Below are 20689 nucleotides of genomic sequence, written 5' to 3' on the forward strand. Positions count from 1 at the left end.
ATTTCTTGTATGAATTTGTAAGCTTCTTTCACTTTCCCGGCTCGGCCAAGAAGATCCACCATACAAGCCAAATGCTCTAACCTAGGAGTGATCTTGTAATGATCTGTCATGAGTTTGAAATAACTCCGACCTTCTTCTAGTAATCCTGCGTGGCTACAAGCAGCGAGCGTTGTGACAAATGCAATTGAATCAGGGACGAGACCTGAATCTTGCATTTTCGAAAACAATGCCACTGCGTCACAGCCTCTTCCGCTGAATCCATAAGCTGAAATCATAGCTGTCCAAGACACAACATCACGTGACTTCATGTTCTCAAACACATCTCTCGCTCTGTCTAAACATCCGCATTTCGCATACATATCGATCAGTGCGTTCTCTAACAACAGATTCGGTACTAGCTTCTTCCTCTCAATGTATTCATGAATTTTCTTACCAAGAGACAGAGCAGATGTATCTCCACAAGCAGGTAGAACACTTGTGATTGAGACTGCATCAGGTTCGAACCCATCAGCCTCCATTCGGGAATACAACTCCACAGCTTCAACAGGCATCGCGTTTTTCATATACACACCGATCATCACATTCCACGAAACCAAACTCTTTTTCCCCATTTTGAAAAACATATCTTTAACATATATAACGTTTTCAGGAGTTGTATTGCTCACTGCAGCTAACAGACTAGCCATCGTGCCAGCATCATGGCTTATCTTCACAGACTCCATTTCCTTACAAACTTGCAAAGCATCATCAAATCTCTGATTTTGCGCATAACCAGCAACTAACGAGTTCCAAGAGACCACATCTCTTCTTGACATCTCATCAAGTACAAGCCTTGCTTCAGATAAAAATCCACACTTTCCATACATAGAAACTAAACCATTCCCAACAAACAAAGTCGAAGAGAGCCCAACTCTTGTAGCGGACCCATGAATCTTTTTCCCAATGACAATATTCCCAGAGCAAGAACACGCCTTTAGAACACACGGGAAAGTGTAATGATCAGGTTTAACATTACATCCACACATCTTCCCAAACACTTGAATACCTTCACGGTAAAACCCATTATTCACATAGCTTCTGATCATAACATTAATGATAATTACGTTTCTCTCAGGAATTTCCTCGAACACCTTGCGTGCTGAAGCCACATCTTTTAAAGTTGCATAAGCTCTCATAAGTTTAACACCCAAAGACGAATTGTAGCGTAAATCTTCCAGAATGATTCTTGAGTGGACTGTTCTAAGTGTTCTGAGATCTGGGTAATTGTCAAGTACCTGACCAAGCACGAAAGCTGTCTCCTGTGGTGAATCCTGATCGAGTTCCAATTTGGGTAGGGAAGAAGATACTTTTCGTGATTGAAATTTTCTGAATTTGGGAAAATGGAGAAGACGGAGATCGACATTGATGCGTTTCATGAGCTTTGAATTCGAACCTCATCACTATCAATGATAACGTTATAACAATAGTAACGTTAAGTTCGGTAACGATGTGTGTAAGCCGGTTCTAAAGGTTAAACCATCAAATATAGTTAAACCGGATCAGACCGGTCTCACATGGCCAATTGGGTTTTAACTTTTAAAATTTGATGTTTTAACAACGAAAATTTACAGTATATGACTATGAGTCGTTAAAACTTGATTTAGATAAAGTCATCTTCGAGCTTTGTAATCAGTCACAAGGTTCATAGTTTGTTAATTGTTAATTTGTTATATGTTTCATTTTATATTGTTTTACTTTAAGATATACATGGTCTTTTAATTTAAATCTAAGACTTTTGTTGCCTAGATAGAATTATTGTCTCTCTTCTTGGTACTTATTGAAATCAAAGATTCAATCAATCATTAACAACTATTTTTAATAATTTTATTTAACTAGTTTTACTTTTTCTAGAGATATCAAATGTTCTATGCAAAAAAAAAACCAAAAAAATCTTTTGAATATCACGGATAAGGTTAAACCCCAAAACTCGTGCTTATTATAAAGATTTAAAGAAGAATCTTGATATTTAATTTTCTATATAATATTCAAAATTATTTTCTATGAAGTTTTGCTGGAAACCAACTTACTTGTTTTGATCACGAACCGGTTGGTGTTGTTATTTATAGGCAAGTTTGGGAACATATACCGATGATTTAGATAAAGTCATCTTCAATTATGCATAGTCGTGAATCAGCGTTTATACTACATCATCTTCAGCATAACCAGCTTTCACCACCTCGTCCACTATAAGACTGATAGTATGTAACACTAAAAATATATGTATATATTGTCAAAAACAAAACATATGTATATTTAAAAGATGGTCGTAACAGAAGAGAACAAACTTTCTTTTGCATAAAATTAAATATCTTTCTTTTTATATCTCAAAATTTTCAATGCTTTTATGCGTTGAATTCAAGCACACACTTGATTTTTATACGCTTTGATCTTTGTGGAACTGCAAATACTAATGTCCTATGGTGAGATACAAAGGTGAAAACATTTTTGCAAGGTGTCTATATTTAACGACATATGAGTAACAGGATACCTGCTTATAATACATGACAGTGATATTTATATATGCGTTATAACTGAGTACTTTCACAAGACATGAAGATGATATTTATGAGTTATAATAGAGAGTACTTTATAATGCATGATAGTAATATGAACGGATTCATCAGATAGAGAGAAATTAGCATTTTTATATCTATATTGATTTGCCTCTTCACATGACTGTGATCAAAACCCAGTGTATTAATGATAGAAACTTGCGAAACGTTAGCAATCTGCGATAGAAAGAGATACCACTAAGACTATAAAACGTCAATTACAAAGAACGCAAGTGATCAAAATAATTGAGTGATGTTGGTGTCATAGTCATTATAACCAAAATTGGAATTTCGTTATAGAGGTATAGGCAGCCAGGACTAAATATAAAATATTAAACGCTATGATAGAAGATGCTTTTAGTATAATAATATATCTAACATAATTTTCTAAACACATAAAACAATTAACAAAGTGTATGCATAATTCCTTCCAGTCACATTGAAAGTAGAAATGTAAACATCGGAACCAAAAAATAGTCTGGACTGTTGATACAACGCCTTGGAAGTCGGAACGGTAAAAGGATTTTGTCTTTGGTTTGCATGATCGACAACTATCTTCTACATGAAATACGTAACGTAAATCCTAAATCGGAAGATAGCGAGAACAACAATGAGAGATACTGAAATTAAAAAGGAAAGAAAAATACTTTTTGTAGAAATTGGTTGGAATTTGGTGGGTAGCTTTGTGGCGCTACAAGCTTCATATCCAACGATGGGTTGGTTAGATGAACGATTCAGTTGTGAATTAACCGAGTGTTAATATGGAGGTTTTGCTTGGAATGTTTTATGGCAAGATTGGGGGTGTCGAGCGACTCCAACATTTTGTTGTGTGCTTGGTCGTGGAAGAACAGCTGGAGTTAGTTTTTGTCGAAGGAAGATCGTTGGAGGTGATACCGAGGGCGTTCGTGTCGACCAAGGTGTTGATCGACACATCCGTTTCTTTTCCTATCCCCCGCCCCGGCATAGCGCTTCGCTTCCGGTTCAAATCGTTCATTTGAAAAAAATTGAAACCCTTTTTATTATATATTGTTAAATTAATTAGTTCAACTAAAAACCCGAATTAATCTCGTAGTATACCGTAGAACTATATTTGTTTAACACAATCTTAACTAAATCAGTTTAATCCGACATACATTATATTGGTATTGTTAAACATATTAAAACAAAAATTTAACATGTACTAAAGTATCAGATTAATGATATTATTATTTTTTAGTATTATTGGTTCAAACTCGTCCTGTCATATATATAACTTGTCATGCAATATAACTCATCTATGTTATTAAAATATTTCATATTTATTACTATTCATAATTTTAAAATTTCTATTAAGTTTAAATATATCAGCTATATATTTTAAACTTCTTAAAAAATTAAATTTACTATATAAGGTAAATTTACCGTATATGTATGTTCAACATATACATTTTATATCAATTGAGTATAATACATGTCCGTTTTGAAAAAAAAATCAAATCAAAATATATGCAGAAAAAGATACACTTCTATTAACTTTATATATTATATGATGATTCATAACAATTTAAAATTAAAATCAATCAAAATTATATGAGAATAAAGAAATTTAAATCTGGATTAAATCCTCTACATATTTATATTAATTGTTGAATGTTATATATATCTATATATAGATATTTAAAATATTTTAGTTGTGTTTAGTTATAAGGATAGTGGAGAGAATCAACTCAAGTTGTTTGGATATAAATGTAAGCATTGACAATCATTGTAAATAAGTAAAAAATGAGGATTTATTTACTAAAGTTGCTGCAAAAATTACTAGTATAGAATCTATAGGTAGATTATATTGTGTTGCATGGCTTACCTAATTAAATATAACATTTTCAGCATTTAAAATTTGTAAAATTTCCTAAAAGAAATGAAACGAATAGCCCTGGGCTTTCGGATATCGGGTTGGTTTCGGGTCGGGTAATTCGGATTTTGGATAATTTGGGTATTGATTCTAATATCCATACGAATTATTAGGCATAATTGTTCCGATGTTGGGTTGGTTTCGGATCGGGTAATTCGGATTTCGGGTAATTTGGATATTGATTCTAATATCCATACGGACAATTTATAAAATTCGGATCGGATTTCGGGTCGGGTTTTCATGTATCAGATACTGTTTTCGGATATTGCGAACCTGATTATTATTTTCATATCCGATAAATCCGAAATTTTGGGGGAAAAAAGCCAATAACATCTTAAAATGTCTAAAACCATGTCGATAACATCTTAAAAAAATTGAAAACCATGCCAATAAGGTAATAACATCCTAAAAAGGTAAATCACCATCCAAAATAACAAAGCCAAGTAGAAAGATAAAACCAAAGTAAATCACCATCCTAAAATTTGAAACCAAAGTAGAGCACCATCCAAAAGAACAAAAGATAAGCAGAAAGATAAAAGATGATCTTGCATTAACGACCTCCAATGCAAGCCATCAACAACGACCTCCTCAAGCTTCTTCTTAGTCCCATACTACAACTTCTTCATGTCCCTAACACAACAAAGAAACAAATTCTTAGTTAAAAATCAGTTTAAGCATCGGCTTTTCATTTAACTTCTTCATGTCCCTAACATAAATCAAACATCAAATGATAATCGGGTACCTTACATTCGAGTGATGTGTTTATGCAAGTCTTCTAGTTTAAGTCTTGACATTCAAACTCTGAAAAGAAAGAGAAATAGTAAGTGATAAAGTGTTATCCATTTAAACTAGTAAGAATGAATTAAGTCGGTTTGGCCATACCTTTTTCAAGTTTATCAAGCAGTTCAATGTCGGCAAGCAATTGTGTATTCATAACAACTGCTTTCTCACCTAAGTGATTCTTATTCTTCATCCACTGTTGCGTGCATATCAAAACTTCTACCATGTAATGCGTTAAACAACTTCTGTGTGGCTATATGACCCTCCCACAAGTACTAAATGCACTTTCAGATGCAACTGATGACACCTGCATTGCAAGAACATCCCTAGCTATTTCTGACAAAACAGGATAACTACCACTATTGAGCCTCCACCAAGACAATACGTCCCACTCTGATCCAACAATAGTTCTAGGATTTTCAACTTTTTCCTTCAAGTATACATCCAACTCATCCCTACCATCATCAACCCCAATCTCATCAACCAACTCCTTATACGCAAAGTCCATTCTCTCATACCCCATACTATCAGACATTAAATCAGTGGACTCACCTTGGCTAAGAGAAGTTGATGTCTGAGTAGAAGACTGTGATGATTGACCACTTGGTACTTTCTGGAGATGATTGCTATACTCTTTAAACAAAGATGTCAAAAAGGTTGTGATTGATTCACTCATCTCCTTAGAATCAGTTGTGTCTTTCCCATAAAGCTTGTCAAAGCACATCTTAGCAAATTGCATTTTTTTGCGTGGATCGAACACACTTGCAACAATCAGAAAAACATTGATGTTTCTCATTCCATCCCAGTACTTATCAAACTTCAGCAACATAGCATCCGCTTTTGATTTCAAGTCACTATCAATACTATTGCTTAGTGACATCAAATTCCTCTCTATAGTCACTATCTCTCCATAACACTAATAAGAAGCAACTGAAGTTGAAGCAGACACAACCAAAGTATAATTGTAGAAAATGATTAGAAATCTAACTAACCTTTCTACGACATTCCAATCAGCTCTTGTAGGAGGCCCAATCTTTTTTTTCCCATTCTCAACCTCATTGAAGTAGTCATTGTACATCTTGTCTTCTGCCTCCATTCTATCAAATGCCACTCTAAAATCAATAGCTCTTGACAACATTAAGTATGTAGAATTCCACCTTGTTTTGATGTCCAAGGGTAAACTCCCTCTAGTCATCTTCCCTGACACAAATTTTTGTTCAAATGAATCACATCTTGAAGTAGAAGACCTCACATACTGAACTGCATTGCGTATGGCTGTCACATTTTGACTCAATTCATGCAACCCGTCCCTAACAATCAAATTGAGTATGTGAGCACAACACCTCATATGCATACACTCTCCATTTAAAACAAATGCCTCACTATTCCTTAAGCTGAATGCCTCCTGAAATTTTTTCAAAGCAGAAGTATTTGTAGTTGCATTGTCAACTGTCACAGTTAAAATCTTCTCTATACCCCACTCAGCCAAACAGTCAAGAAGAACTCGTGATATTGTTGCTCCTTTGTGATCTGTGATATACTTAAACCCAATAGTGAGCTTCCTCAATCGCCAAGAAACATCAATGAAGTGTGCAGTTATTACTATGTAACTAGCACCTGTAGCTTTAGCAACCCATATGTCAATTGTCAACGAGACTCTTGGCTTACTAGCAACAATCCAAGTTTTCAGAGATGCTTTCATCTCTACATACATTCTAACAATGTCCTTTGTAGCTGTTCTTCTGGAATGTGGTTTCTAGAGGTTGACTTTGTTGCAGAAATGTTTCCAACCGATGCTTTCAATGAAAGCAAGTGGCAACTCTGACAGCACAGTCATCTCATTCGAAGCCTCCCTGAAAACTTCTTCTGTAACTTTTCCACTCTGAAGTTGTCCCTGATAGTTAATCACAGTCTGTGATTGTTTCTGTCTCCATGCTTGAAAATGCTTGCAGCTCTCCATATGAGCCTTCAAGTGAGAAGTCCCTGATTTTGAATCACAACCGTAAGACTTGTGGCAGTAATTGCACTTACATCTCTTAACATTGTCATCAAATCTCGTGAAATGTCCCCAGACAGTAGATCTTGTACTCGGTTTTCTCTTTGGTTGGTCCGGTTGTGAAGTAACTCCACCATCTGCTCGAACATCTTTCCTTTTGTTTCCACTCTCAGGTATCAAATTTGGGTCATCTTTCTCCTTGTCAATTAGGCATGGACATAAAATCCGAACTCGATTACCCAACCCGGAACCCTACCCGAAAAACCGGGTTTGGGTTGAGTTCGGATATAGCTATAAAACCCTATTGGGTTCTATTTTTTAGAACCTGTGGGTTCGGGTTAGGGTTGGGTAATACCCGATACCCGTTCGGGTACCCATCGGACCCGAGGAACATAACACTCGACATATGAAGCATTTAGGGTTATTAGTATCTACCTTTTGTTTTGTAATTTGTTTGTTGATTCAGTTTCCTAAAATCTCTCGAGGTTTGATTTCATATATATTCATCATCTAAGATTCTAAATTCCAAAGAAAAACCTGGAAACCCTTCCTGCTGCTAACTTTGTGGAGACCTTATCAACGTCGTCGAAGGAGATAAACTCATCACCGTCAGCCTTGTCGCAAAATCATTCAGAGGTATGACTTCTGATTTTTTAGGGTTCTTCTTTCTCTCAATTCTGTGATTCTTTTTTGATTCAAACGACAAACAAAATTAGATTTTTGAATTGATTTTTCTTAAATTTGATTGCTAATTGCTTTTTGTTAAACGATTTCTGCTAATTAGATTGTTAAATTGATTTTTGTCTCTAGATTGTTACTAGATTTGATTGTCATACTAAATAGAATGTTTACTTTAATGTCTCTAGATTGTTACTAGATTTGTTACTAATTTTGTCATCTTCTTGTGTTGTTAGTTGTTACTGGTTTTGTAATTTTCTTAATCTACTGATTAACGATTCTAAAGATTAATTGGTTTGTTTCTGTTTTTAAAATGCAGATGGCGTCTTCTTCTGAGCCAAATCCTCCCGATGATAATGTTGAAGTTGAACTAAGTGGATCCGATTCTGAATCCGATGTTGATGTTCAAACTCCTGGTTCTGAAAATAAGAGGAAGAGGAAAGAGAGAGTTAGTGACGATGGAGGAGGTAATAGTTCTGGTAAGAAGATTAAGACAAGATCATGGGTTTGGGATCACTTCACCAAGATGGGACCAAAACAGGACAAATGCCAATGCCATACTGTGGGAGAAACTTGGCTTGTGAGACTAAAAATGGCACTTCTACAATGAAGAAGCATCTGGAATTGTTCTGCAAACAATACAAGGTATGGAAAGATGCTAACGGTAATAATCCAACTCAAACTGTTTTTATTTCTGATGGTGCTGGTGGTAGTCTTAGGGCGGTTAAAGTTTCAGAAGCAATATTTAGAGAGGCTACCAATGAGTTGATGGTACTTGCAGAGCTACCCTTATCATTCGTAGAGTGCTTGGGTTGGAGACATTTCTGCTCCAAGGCTCAAATGTATAAACCTCATTCTAGGAGGACAGCATCAAGAGATATTATGGAGATTTATGTCAATAAGAAAGCAGCTATGAAGAAGATTCTTGGGCAGAACCGACAAAGTTTGTCATTGACTACGGACATATGGGTTTCAACAACTACTGGAGCGAGTTATATGGTAATAACTGCTCATTTTGTGGATGCTATGTGGAAGTTAAGGAAGATGGTCATAGGATTCAAGAATGTTGATAATCATAAGGGTGAAACAATATGTAATGTTCTCCTTAAGTGTCTAGCCGAGTGGGATATACAGAGAGTGTTCTGCATCACAGTAGATAATGTTACAGCAAATATTTCTGCTATGACTAAATTTAAGAAAGCTATGAAGAACATTGGAGATGATGCATTGATATTGAAAGGTAAGTTTATGCATTTGAGGTGTGCTATGCACATATTGAATTTGGTTGTGAAATAAGGTTTACAAGAGGTTGACAGTAGTGTGGCTGGAATTCGAAATGGTATTCAGTATGTGAGAGCTACAACAAACAGACTCAAATCATTTGATTTGCGACTTGAGGCAGTGAAGATTAAAAGGGGAAGTGTACCTTTGGATGTGAGAAAAAGATGGAACTCGACTTACCTCATGTTAGATCAAGCTTTGAAGTTTAGATTAGCATTTGAGAGGATGGAGGCTGAAGATAAAATGTATAACGATTACTTTCTAGAAAAGGTGGATGGAACAAAAAGGATTGGACCACCTATGCCATCTGATTTTGATGAAGTTGAGAGGTTGGTTTCTACTCTTGTCATATTTTAGAAATCCACATTGGTTCTTTCTGCTTCAAATACGGTTGCCTCTCATAAACTCTACAATGAGATAGTTTATGTTACTAAGAACATGACTGAGTTAACCACGAGTACAGATCCTGAAGACGCTTTGAAAAAGAAAGCTTTGTCTATGTTTAACAAAGTTGGCAAAGTATTGGGATCCATTTGGAGAACAAGTTGAAATGAATAGGCTGGTGATAGTAGCAAGTGTTTTTGATCCTAGAAAAAAAACGAAAGTTGCTCAGCTCTGTTTTGATGCTTTGTATGGGAAAGGCAGTATGGAGTCTGCACATCTTTTAGATGATTTGAATAATATCTTGAAGGACGTGTATGATGAGTACAATAGAAACAGTTTACTAAACAAGACTGGTTCATCTTCTCAGTCACATGGATCATCTTCCTAGTCGCAGTCCCGAGAGCAAGTTGCACCGGATTTTTGTCAGAAAGCATGTATTGTTGACATGGAAAACTTATTTGATGAGATGGTGATGGAAAAGGTAATTTACAGCTCCTCTAATGAGTTGGAAATTTACTTGAAAGATAATATGGAGAAACCAAGTATTCTTAAAGGTACAGAATACGATTTGTTATCTTGGTGGAAGGTCAACAGTGGGAAGTATCCGATTTTGTCTCTAATTGCTAAGGACATACTTGCAATGCAAGTGTCTTTAGTAGCCTCTGAATCTGCTTTTAGCACTAGTGGTAGAATTTTAGAACCTTATAGGAGCTATTTAACACACAATATGATAGAAGTGTTGATCTGCACCGAGCAATGGCTAAAAGCTGAAATTCATACCAATGAAAAAGGAGTCCCCACAGTAGAACATTTGCTTTCGGAAGTTGAGCATGATGATGAACTTATGAGAGGTAAGTTTTCTTTTTACTGTTTAACTGTTTCTACAATTTTGAATATGATTTTGATTGTTCTTACGGTTTACATTTGTTTTTTATAGAGTATGAACCTGAAGTCAAGCATTTGGACAGCTAATCTTGAGAATGAGTCACTCGGATGATCTTTATAGTTTGAATGGTTAGTTTAAGTATATACTATATAGTCTCTACTCTTTGTATTTGTCATTATTCTCATTGTTGTTATTGATATTTGTTTCATTTTGTTTCAGGAAATTTCAAATCAAAGACATCAATCACCAAGTTTCTACTTTCTATCTTCTATTTCTATGTTGCACTTTCACATCAGACTTATATTTTTATTTTGAATCTTCTCTAGACTCTTCTTTGCTTTCACTCTTTCAGCAACTTAAATTTGTTATCACTTATCATTTTTCTATCTCTTTCAGTTTTTGGATGTTAAATTTGGAGTTATATTATATGTTTTCATTATTTATGTGATTTTGGATGGTAAACTGCAGATTTTGGATTGAAAACTGCAGATTTTGGATTGAAAACTGCAGATTTTTTTCATGTATTTCAGGTGTAGTTCGGGTTTCGGTTTGGGTTTTGGTTGATTTTGGGTATACTTTACCCGAACCGAACCCAAAAATAGTAAAATACCCAATGGGTTCTATTTTCCATTAACCATTTACCCAAACCTGAATGGGTAATACCCGAACCCGAACGGGTTACCCGAATGCTCAGGGCTATTGTCAATGTTGTCTGGAAATGGTGAGGAATCCATCTAATAAGAAAAAGAATACAAGTTAATAAACTAAAATTTTGTTTCTATCTAAACTTGAAAAATAACCTTATACGGATCATAAGTTTTGTTTCTATCTAGAGAAGAGAATTATAATACTCAGAATCGGGATCAAGCAAACCATTAGCTAATCTAATTTAGGAGTAAAAAATCAAGCAAATTAAAACACTAATTCAAGCAACTAAAATACAAATTTAACTACCAACTTGAATTCGTCTCAAGCAAGAAGAAGAATCATAGAATAACTAAGGAATAATATGAATCATAGACATACTCGAGATCGATTTCTTGATGCCTCTGATGGAGAAAACTGGGCGACGAGAATGGTATTAGGGATTCTAGATTGAAAGTTTAGGGTTTTACCTTTATATGTAGAGAATCGCGAGAGATAAGGGAAGAAAATCATAGATACCGCCATACCGGTGTATGGATCGCAAGAGATAAGGGAAGTGGAGGTCGATGTATCTTGGAGGATCGAGAGAGATAAGGCAAGTGTTCGGATGTGTTCGGATGTTCTTCGGACATCGGTTATTATCTGATCTAGTCCGATGTCAGACGGATTAATAAATCAATAGCCATTCGGTTATTATCTTCGGTTCGGTGCATATCCGTATCCGAGTTTTTCGGATCAAATACGGTTCGGGTACGGATATGATGCCAGGCCTAGGTCTAGAAACGAACATGAAAACGCATATCGTACATGAAATTTGTAACAACAGAATATGGCAGAACTTATGGGCCAATATTAATTTAGCCCATAAAGGCCCAATAATACTCCGAACTGTTCATTTTTCTGGTTTCGAAGAATCTCCCCGTCCGACTGACTCCTCTCTGTCTCCTCCTCCGGGTTGCTGCTCTCCATCTCTCTTGACAACTCCTTGAAGAATCCTCAATCCATAGAAATGGCGACTTCGCTAGCTCGAATCTCTAGAAGAAGCGTCACATCAGCTCTGTCTTCGAATCTGATCCGGCGTAACTTCGCCGCCGAAGCGGTTGCGGTGGCGACGACAGAAACGCCTAAACCGACATCGGAGGTGACGCCGTCGCTGGATCGGGTGAAATGGGACTACAGAGGCCAAAGACAGATCATTCCTCTGGGACAGTGGCTACCGAAGGTCGCCGTCGATGCTTACGTGGCACCTAACGTTGTGTTGGCTGGTCAGGTCACAGTCTGGGACGGCTCGTCTGTGTGGAACGGTGCCGTTTTGAGAGGAGATCTCAACAAGATCACCGTTGGATTCTGCTCAAATGTCCAGGAACGGTGTGTTGTTCATGCTGCGTGGTCGTCCCCAACAGGTTCGTGTTCTCTCTCTCTCTCTTTTGAATCTCTGTATGATTTCGTTGTAGCTTGTTATGTATCTGTTCTATCAGATTTTGAGCTCTGTGTATCTTAATTTTTGTTGTTACTGCCTGCTAAAGTATTGGGGATTTAGTGCTATTGGAATTTAGGGTTCTCAGCTTCTTCGCCCATTTAGATTATTGAAGTTGTGTAATTGAGCATATTGGTTTTGCACAAATAGTGTGTTCCGAGTGAGGATGTTCTTAGATCAAGAATCCTGAATGATAAATTGTTTAGTGAAGTTACTGTTTAGAGCATTTTGCGTTTAACCAGACTAGGATGCATAGAATTGTGTAGTCTTTAGCTGATTAATTAGTGATACAGGAAACAAGAAACTCGTTGAAGGCTTGTACTTGATCTTGAGAGTTAGTCTATTCAGCATTTGAGTACCGTGAGCACTATAGATGACCATCTTGTGTAGTAGGAAGTTTCTTAGAGCTCTTTATAAAGTTCTGGATCAATGTCACAGTAAGGTTTTATAACTTGACAAAAGAGATTCTCCAAGATACTTTGTGATAGAACCGGGAATCTAAGCTGCATTAAGCCTTATGAGTGTAGCATCTTGTAGTCTTGCCAATGTTTGATTCCAAGCCAAGTTTTAAGTACAAAAACATCCTTGTTTGATTAGGCTCTAGTGTGAACTTTGGCATACTCCGAGTTACCTTTGAGGTGTACAACTAGTACTTCATTACTTGAATCACCATCCTTTCTATTCTAGTCAATAGCTCTGTACTGTCAAACAGCCTTCTGCAGTTTCTGCACAAACATCTTGAAGGGTAGAACATCTCTTTGTGCTGGTAGATAAAACATCTGATCTTAGGAGTTACTTTTCTACTTTGGTATTTTCAGGATTGCCAGCAATGACATTGATCGATAGGTACGTGACAGTTGGTGCATACAGTCTTTTAAGATCATGCACTATCGAACCCGAATGCATCATCGGGCAACACTCAATCCTAATGGAAGGTTCGCTGGTCGAGACACGATCAATCCTAGAAGCTGGTTCTGTTGTGCCACCTGGCAGAAGAATCCCATCTGGTGAACTTTGGGGAGGTAATCCAGCAAGGTTTATTCGAACTCTCACCAATGAAGAAACATTAGAAATCCCGAAGCTTGCTGTTGCCATTAACCACCTAAGTGGAGATTACTTCTCTGAGTTCTTGCCTTACTCAACTGTCTATCTTGAGGTTGAGAAGTTCAAGAAATCCCTTGGGATTGCCGTATAGAAAGCTTTCGTTTTCCAGGTTTCTGGCTACTTCCCTCATTAAGAAAGCTTTTTTTTTTTTTGAATTTGATCGGGATAAGTAACCTGCGGAACAACAACAAAAGCAAAGCTGTGTTTGAAATGTTGTCTTTCTCTTTCTGTTTTGTTGTTAAATTCATATCCTTGTGTTCGGACGTTCTAGAAAGATGATAATGGTGAAAACTGAAAAGTGAAATACTCCACTTTGTCTTCTCCCACTATCGGGAAAAGTAGTGTTATGATATTTTAGTTGGTAGCTTACGATTTGCTAAGATAATATAAAGAAACAATTTTAAACATAAATAAAAACTGAATAGTGTTTTTGGTGGCTGAAACGTAAGCTTTTCTAACTTTCCTGAGCTAAATTGCCTCTTTTTCAGTTTACGTTACATTTTAATACTTTATGATTCATAAAGCTTTTTGCTGACTTGCGACGTTTTGGATCGAAATTATTAATTTTAAAATGTTAACTGTGTTGCTGTAGCCGAAATGCTTAATCACTGAAAACATTACAGAAACTGATGAGTGACACAACTAAACAGCACCAAATTATTCATTAGAGCAACACCAACGCAACTACTTGTCTCCTCCCTTAAAAAACCCTGAAAATTTATGCATGGCTTCAAGAGCTTTCTCACAAGTAGGTTTCACCAAATGAAAAACATGGTCTTCTCCTTCANAATCCTAATGGAAGGTTCGCTGGTCGAGACACGATCAATCCTAGAAGCTGGTTCTGTTGTGCCACCTGGCAGAAGAATCCCATCTGGTGAACTTTGGGGAGGTAATCCAGCAAGGTTTATTCGAACTCTCACCAATGAAGAAACATTAGAAATCCCGAAGCTTGCTGTTGCCATTAACCACCTAAGTGGAGATTACTTCTCTGAGTTCTTGCCTTACTCAACTGTCTATCTTGAGGTTGAGAAGTTCAAGAAATCCCTTGGGATTGCCGTATAGAAAGCTTTCGTTTTCCAGGTTTCTGGCTACTTCCCTCATTAAGAAAGCTTTTTTTTTTTTTGAATTTGATCGGGATAAGTAACCTGCGGAACAACAACAAAAGCAAAGCTGTGTTTGAAATGTTGTCTTTCTCTTTCTGTTTTGTTGTTAAATTCATATCCTTGTGTTCGGACGTTCTAGAAAGATGATAATGGTGAAAACTGAAAAGTGAAATACTCCACTTTGTCTTCTCCCACTATCGGGAAAAGTAGTGTTATGATATTTTAGTTGGTAGCTTACGATTTGCTAAGATAATATAAAGAAACAATTTTAAACATAAATAAAAACTGAATAGTGTTTTTGGTGGCTGAAACGTAAGCTTTTCTAACTTTCCTGAGCTAAATTGCCTCTTTTTCAGTTTACGTTACATTTTAATACTTTATGATTCATAAAGCTTTTTGCTGACTTGCGACGTTTTGGATCGAAATTATTAATTTTAAAATGTTAACTGTGTTGCTGTAGCCGAAATGCTTAATCACTGAAAACATTACAGAAACTGATGAGTGACACAACTAAACAGCACCAAATTATTCATTAGAGCAACACCAACGCTACTACTTGTCTCCTCCCTTAAAAAACCCTGAAAATTTATACATGGCTTCAAGAGCTTTCTCACAAGTAGGTTTCACCAAATGAAAAACATGGTCTTCTCCTTCACTCTCCACTACCTCAACCTCTCCTTTCCAACCACTCTTCTCAAGCTTGGCCGCGTAACCCCAACCTTGCCTCACCAACGCGTCTTTCTCAGCAACCATCACCAAAACCTTACCACAACCTAACCCGGACAAATCCACCGACTCTGACTTCACCACGTTGAGCAACGGATCATCTGATCCATCTTTGCTATTGGGACTAGCCATCATCCAAAACGACTCCACCTTCATCCTCAACGTTTCATCCTTGACGTCCTTCTCGTCGATTGGTGTTTTTGACCAGAAGTAAGGATGGACCAAGATGATTCCGGAGATACCCGTATCTTCNTGAAATACTCCACTTTGTCTTCTCCCACTATCGGGAAAAGTAGTGTTATGATATTTTAGTTGGTAGCTTACGATTTGCTAAGATAATATAAAGAAACAATTTTAAACATAAATAAAAACTGAATAGTGTTTTTGGTGGCTGAAACGTAAGCTTTTCTAACTTTCCTGAGCTAAATTGCCTCTTTTTCAGTTTACGTTACATTTTAATACTTTATGATTCATAAAGCTTTTTGCTGACTTGCGACGTTTTGGATCGAAATTATTAATTTTAAAATGTTAACTGTGTTGCTGTAGCCGAAATGCTTAATCACTGAAAACATTACAGAAACTGATGAGTGACACAACTAAACAGCACCAAATTATTCATTAGAGCAACACCAACGCAACTACTTGTCTCCTCCCTTAAAAAACCCTGAAAATTTATACATGGCTTCAAGAGCTTTCTCACAAGTAGGTTTCACCAAATGAAAAACATGGTCTTCTCCTTCACTCTCCACTACCTCAACCTCTCCTTTCCAACCACTCTTCTCAAGCTTGGCCGCGTAACCCCAACCTTGCCTTACCAACGCGTCTTTCTCAGCAACCATCACCAAAACCTTACCACAACCTAACCCGGACAAATCCACCGACTCTGACTTCACCACGTTGAGCAACGGATCATCTGATCCATCTTTGCTATTCGGACTAGCCATCATCCAAAACGACTCCACCTTCATCCTCAACGTTTCATCCTTGACGTCCTTCTCGTCGATTGGTGTTTTTGACCAGAAGTAAGGATGGACCAAGATGATTCCGGAGATACCCGTATCTTCCAAGTCAGGACTGAGTTTCTCTTTCGCAGCTCTCATCGCCATGTGATGCACGATGTTCGCTCCGGCGCTGTCTCCGGAGAGGACCACTTTGCTGAAATCAGCGTGTTTGTTTAACCAATCTTCCTGACCAGATCCGGCGATATGGGTGAATACCCATTTCAGAGCTGTCCAAGAATCATCAAACGGAACCGAAATCGGATGCTCCGGTGCACGCCGGTAATCAACAGAGACGGCTATACAGTCCGAGGCAGAGACAGCCGCCGTGAGGAAATTGTGGTATGTCGGGGAGAAAGCTGTCTCGATGATGAACCCTCCACCGTGGATGTAGACGAGGAGAGGGAGTTTCTCATCGGCGGCCAGGGCTTTCTCCGGGAGGTAAATGCGGACGGAGAGGTTGGTGTCTGGAGAATGAACGACGTCTTTGGAGACGACACCGTTTTGTGGGTCGGAAGAGGGTGGGACGGTGGTTTCGCCCATGAGTCTCTCGATGCGGCCACTCTTGTAGATTTTGAGCACCGGAGAGAAGTCGACGGCGATCTCAGAATCCATGATGGGTTTGGTCGGTGAGATATGATAAGATTGAAGCTTGAGAGTGTTTTGATTGGTGTGTGTGAGAGATTTATATTGAGTATGGTGGAAACTTTAACTCTCTCTAGCTATTGGAGTTTTTAGTGGTATGGTTGAGACACGTGAGTTGTGTCATTGTTACACGGAATATATATTTACTACACACCATTCAAACTTCAAAGCACACATGTAAAGTTGTTGACTAGGTGAAACATGTTATTCAAAGGGTGCACTTTTTTATCCTTTTTTGTCTATATATTCCTTAAAAACATTCATTTTGGTTTCGGATTTTTCAGTTTATATTAAAAACAAAAAACATGTAAATGTTTGTTTTGTATATTTAAACTGAAAGGCAAAAGCACTAATTTTAGTGACTGTTGGTCTACCATTTTTTCGACATAATTTTTTTGCTATCAAGCTTGTGAATTATTGGTTTGACAATCTGTTATCTCACATATATCAAGAAAGAAGAAGAAGAAGATATATGTATTTGTATTTGTATTTTCTAAACGACATACATTTTCAGCATTTTCTTGGCGGAGCACTAAAGAAAACTAGCAATCGTTTTGTTTATGAAAACTTTAACCGATAAATGAATTAAATTTTCAACCGTTCATTTTTTCATGTTATTTTAAAGAATTTGATAAATACCAATATATGGCTTTAATATAAGCAGCGATTTTTTTAATCAACTAGGGTGGTAATAAAGACGAAGAAGTCTCTCAAACAAGAAAAGCGTTGCAAATTATATGTGAGTATGAAAAGGTATGTCAATCTATCTGACCTTACATGTGGTTTATAGAAACCTTAAATGCGGGTTTTGGAGTTAACTTATCCTGGTTGTGTTTGTTTCCTAGATAAAACGTGTTAGAGTTGTTCTGGATGGAGAAAGTGTGTTCAAAAGGCTCAATGAAGCAATGGGTAATGTTCATAAGACTGCTACTTCCAGTGATGTGGAGGTAAAATTGGTTCCTACTCTGTTAATGTCTCTGTTCTGTTTGTAAACTCATTGTGCATCGGTTTCTTGAACCAATCAGGGTCTGAAAACTGCATTGGCTACTGCGAACAAAGATGAAGAAGACTCCGAGGGAAGGACAGGACTGCATTTGGCTTGCTCGTATGGCAAGGTACGTCAAATCTATCTCCCCTTGCATGTGGTGTTTAACCCAACTTACATTGGTTGAGTCTGTTTCTAGGTGAAATGTGCTAAAGTTCTTCTGGAAGCTGGAGCAAATCTCAACGCGGTTGACAAAAACAAGAACACACCGTTGCACTATGCTGGTAACTGTGGGAGGAAAAAGTGTGTAAGCCTTCTCCTAAAGAAGGGTTCTGCAGAGTAAGTTTGCGACAAAAACAAAACTCTGTTTTTAACGACTTAAATGGTTTCTGTATATATGACTCGGTGATTGATGTGACTACTTTTGTTTGTAGAACTCTGCAAAACAAGGATGGCAAAAATCCCATTGATTTGGCTAAGCTTAACTATCAGCTTGACGTTGTGAACCTCCTTGAGAAGGACGCATGACTTTACCTTTGAGAGCTTTAGTGCATAGTGTTTAGGGTTTTAAAACATTTATACCTTTGGGACTTTTGACATTGATTTAAGAAAAGACAAAAAAAAGAGATAGAGAAAGTGGTCTTAATGATTTGATATCATATACATTGGTGGCTAAAAAAACACTTCCTCTCACAGTTGGTATATGCGTTTATCTTTGGAACTATTTACGCCTTGGTTTCCTTCGTGTCGGTGAACGAGAAATGACGCCAAATACAAGCCTAGAAGCAGAAGAATCCCATAAAAATCCAATCTCGTCATTGCTCCTCAAGTTTCTCCTTCGGATAAAATCTCCCGCCCAGCCATCCGTTAGAGCATAGTTTCTACTTCTTCCCAGACGCAGGCGCAGCTTATGCATTGTTCTCAAGTCATAGTCATATACGTCAAAAATGATTCCTGAATCACTTACTATCCTTTTGAATTCTGCTACAGGCATATGTCTTCGAATGTGCTCATCAACGGAGCTTTCCTGCAGAATAAGGCTGTTGTTATAAGGGTTAATATTGTTCTTAATCAGTTTCCTCCTGATGGTCCATTGAGGTGCGTCGTTGACAGTAGGTGCAGGGATCGTTTGAGGTCCGTCGTTGACAGTAGGTGCAGGGATCATTTGAGGAGGTGCGTCGTTGACAGTAGATGCAGGGATCGTTTGAGGGGCGTCATTGACAGTAGGTGCAGGGATCATTTGAGGTGCGTCGTTGACAGTAGGTGTAGGGATCATCACAATCTTTTCTCTCTCTGTTTTTGCCTTCATCATGGATTCAATGCTTCCAAACGAACCAAAAGCAATGTTACTTTTGTTTTTGAAAAGGCAAGTAGTGTCTATGCCAGATCCTTCACCTAAAGCGATAAAAAGAACATACAATTATTGACAGGCACAAGTACCACAAGAACAAGGGAATGGGAATAAATTAGCCTTTACTTACCTAGAATTCCTAAACCCTCAAGGTTATCGTAAGGACGCTGTGAATCTTCTTCGGTAGAGTCTGCAAAAAATGCAGGTAAATCTATACCATCTATGGAGATGCTAGGTATCATCTCAGGCTCATTAGAAATAACGTTGAAACCTTCGACAATCAAGTAAGACTGGTTACTGTTGTTCTTGACATCTCTTGAGGTAGGCTTCATCTGCGTCGGGTTAGGATCTTGTTTTGAACCAATGTTCCCTGAAGAATCAACGGAACATGCAATTGCAACACACAAGAAGTAAAAGAAGGTACTCAGAGAAAAATATAGGGGTTCTGCGTAATGTCGTATACGTAGTTTGTGATGAAAGAACGTTAACCTTCGAACAAGGAACGAGAAGGACTCAACATGTTTGTAGTGTTGTTGATAAGGATGTTATCACCTTCGTAGTCATTTGGGTTATCCAAGTACGATTCATATCGCTTCAAGACTTCTTCATCTGTGTTGATCGGAGAAACAAACGGCTTATGTGTTTTTTGGCTCATACTCATCGGACTCTTTTTCTCTGTTTCCTTGGATCGCAAGAAAGAGGAATCTTCTAGGCTATCTCGTCGTTCCTGAATCGTACTGTTAAGAAAAGAACTCTCCTTTTATTAACTGTGAATGAATGAAAGAATGATACAGATCATAACAGAATGTAACAGAGTAACTAAGAGAAACTCTAGGCGCAGCTAGATCATATTCCTCTCCAACAAAGACACATAAGTCTCGTATTCTCACAACAAACAACATGACTTCTCTCTTTTACAAACAAGGTTTATATAACATTTTCCTCTTGATCGCACGTGTCTCCCTCCAAGTCCGCACGTGCTACTCTGTTATTCCTTCTTGTGTATACTTGTAGAGGCCTATCAATACCCCCTCCACCCCTTCAAAACGAAGCTTGTCCTCAAGCGATAAATCAGGATATTGTTTCCTTAGCTCCTTGAATACCTCCCATGAATTCTCCTGTTCTGGTAAACCCTTCCAACGAACCAATGCTTCTAGCACACCATTAG

General features: G+C 37.5%; 4 protein-coding genes and 1 long non-coding RNA gene across 8 annotated transcripts in view; 2 read left to right on the plus strand and 3 right to left on the minus strand.

Annotated features, from left to right (window-relative positions):
- The window catches only part of LOC104780680 (putative pentatricopeptide repeat-containing protein At3g49142), a 4148-nt gene extending 2696 nt beyond the window's left edge, over window positions 1-1452 (minus strand). Inside the window, exon 1 of the mRNA XM_019244672.1 lies at window positions 1-1452. This exon is cut by the window's left edge and continues 652 nt beyond it. Within this exon, the coding sequence (XP_019100217.1) occupies window positions 1-1415 (1415 nt within the window). The 5' untranslated portion in view covers window positions 1416-1452.
- LOC104780681 lies at window positions 4883-6513 on the minus strand. Its single transcript, XR_766793.2, has 3 exons — window positions 5365-6513; window positions 5230-5283; window positions 4883-5112 (listed from the first exon to the last, which is right to left on the minus strand). It is a non-coding gene; the product is annotated as an uncharacterized LOC104780681 (long non-coding RNA).
- LOC104780683 (gamma carbonic anhydrase-like 2, mitochondrial) lies at window positions 12039-15010 on the plus strand. 3 transcript variants are annotated; one of them, XM_019244683.1, is made up of 3 exons: window positions 12039-12535; window positions 13428-13552; window positions 14524-15010. In XM_019244683.1, the coding sequence occupies exons 1-3, from the start codon at window positions 12142-12144 to the stop codon at window positions 14773-14775; spliced, it is 771 nt and encodes a 256-aa protein (XP_019100228.1). In that variant the 5' UTR covers window positions 12039-12141; the 3' UTR covers window positions 14776-15010. The 3 variants fall into 3 exon arrangements, with proteins under 3 accessions (XP_019100228.1, XP_010503507.1, XP_010503508.1); XM_010505205.1 differs by having other exon boundaries at window positions 13428-13544; window positions 14516-15010; XM_010505206.2 differs by lacking the exon at window positions 14524-15010 and having other exon boundaries at window positions 13428-14042.
- On the minus strand, window positions 14274-17396 carry LOC104780682 (probable carboxylesterase 12). 2 transcript variants are annotated; one of them, XM_010505203.2, is made up of 2 exons: window positions 16256-17395; window positions 14274-14472 (listed from the first exon to the last, which is right to left on the minus strand). In XM_010505203.2, the coding sequence occupies exons 1-2, from the start codon at window positions 17153-17155 to the stop codon at window positions 14398-14400; spliced, it is 975 nt and encodes a 324-aa protein (XP_010503505.1). In that variant the 5' UTR covers window positions 17156-17395; the 3' UTR covers window positions 14274-14397. The 2 variants fall into 2 exon arrangements, with proteins under 2 accessions (XP_010503505.1, XP_010503506.1); XM_010505204.2 differs by lacking the exon at window positions 14274-14472 and adding an exon at window positions 15242-15764 and having other exon boundaries at window positions 16577-17396.
- On the plus strand, window positions 18091-18698 carry LOC104783910 (ankyrin repeat domain-containing protein 2B-like). Its single transcript, XM_010509010.1, has 4 exons — window positions 18091-18132; window positions 18211-18300; window positions 18370-18509; window positions 18605-18698. The coding sequence occupies exons 1-4, from the start codon at window positions 18091-18093 to the stop codon at window positions 18696-18698; spliced, it is 366 nt and encodes a 121-aa protein (XP_010507312.1).

This window comes from Camelina sativa, chromosome 4 (assembly GCF_000633955.1).
Source record: "Camelina sativa cultivar DH55 chromosome 4, Cs, whole genome shotgun sequence".
Lineage (NCBI taxonomy): Eukaryota > Viridiplantae > Streptophyta > Magnoliopsida > Brassicales > Brassicaceae > Camelina > Camelina sativa.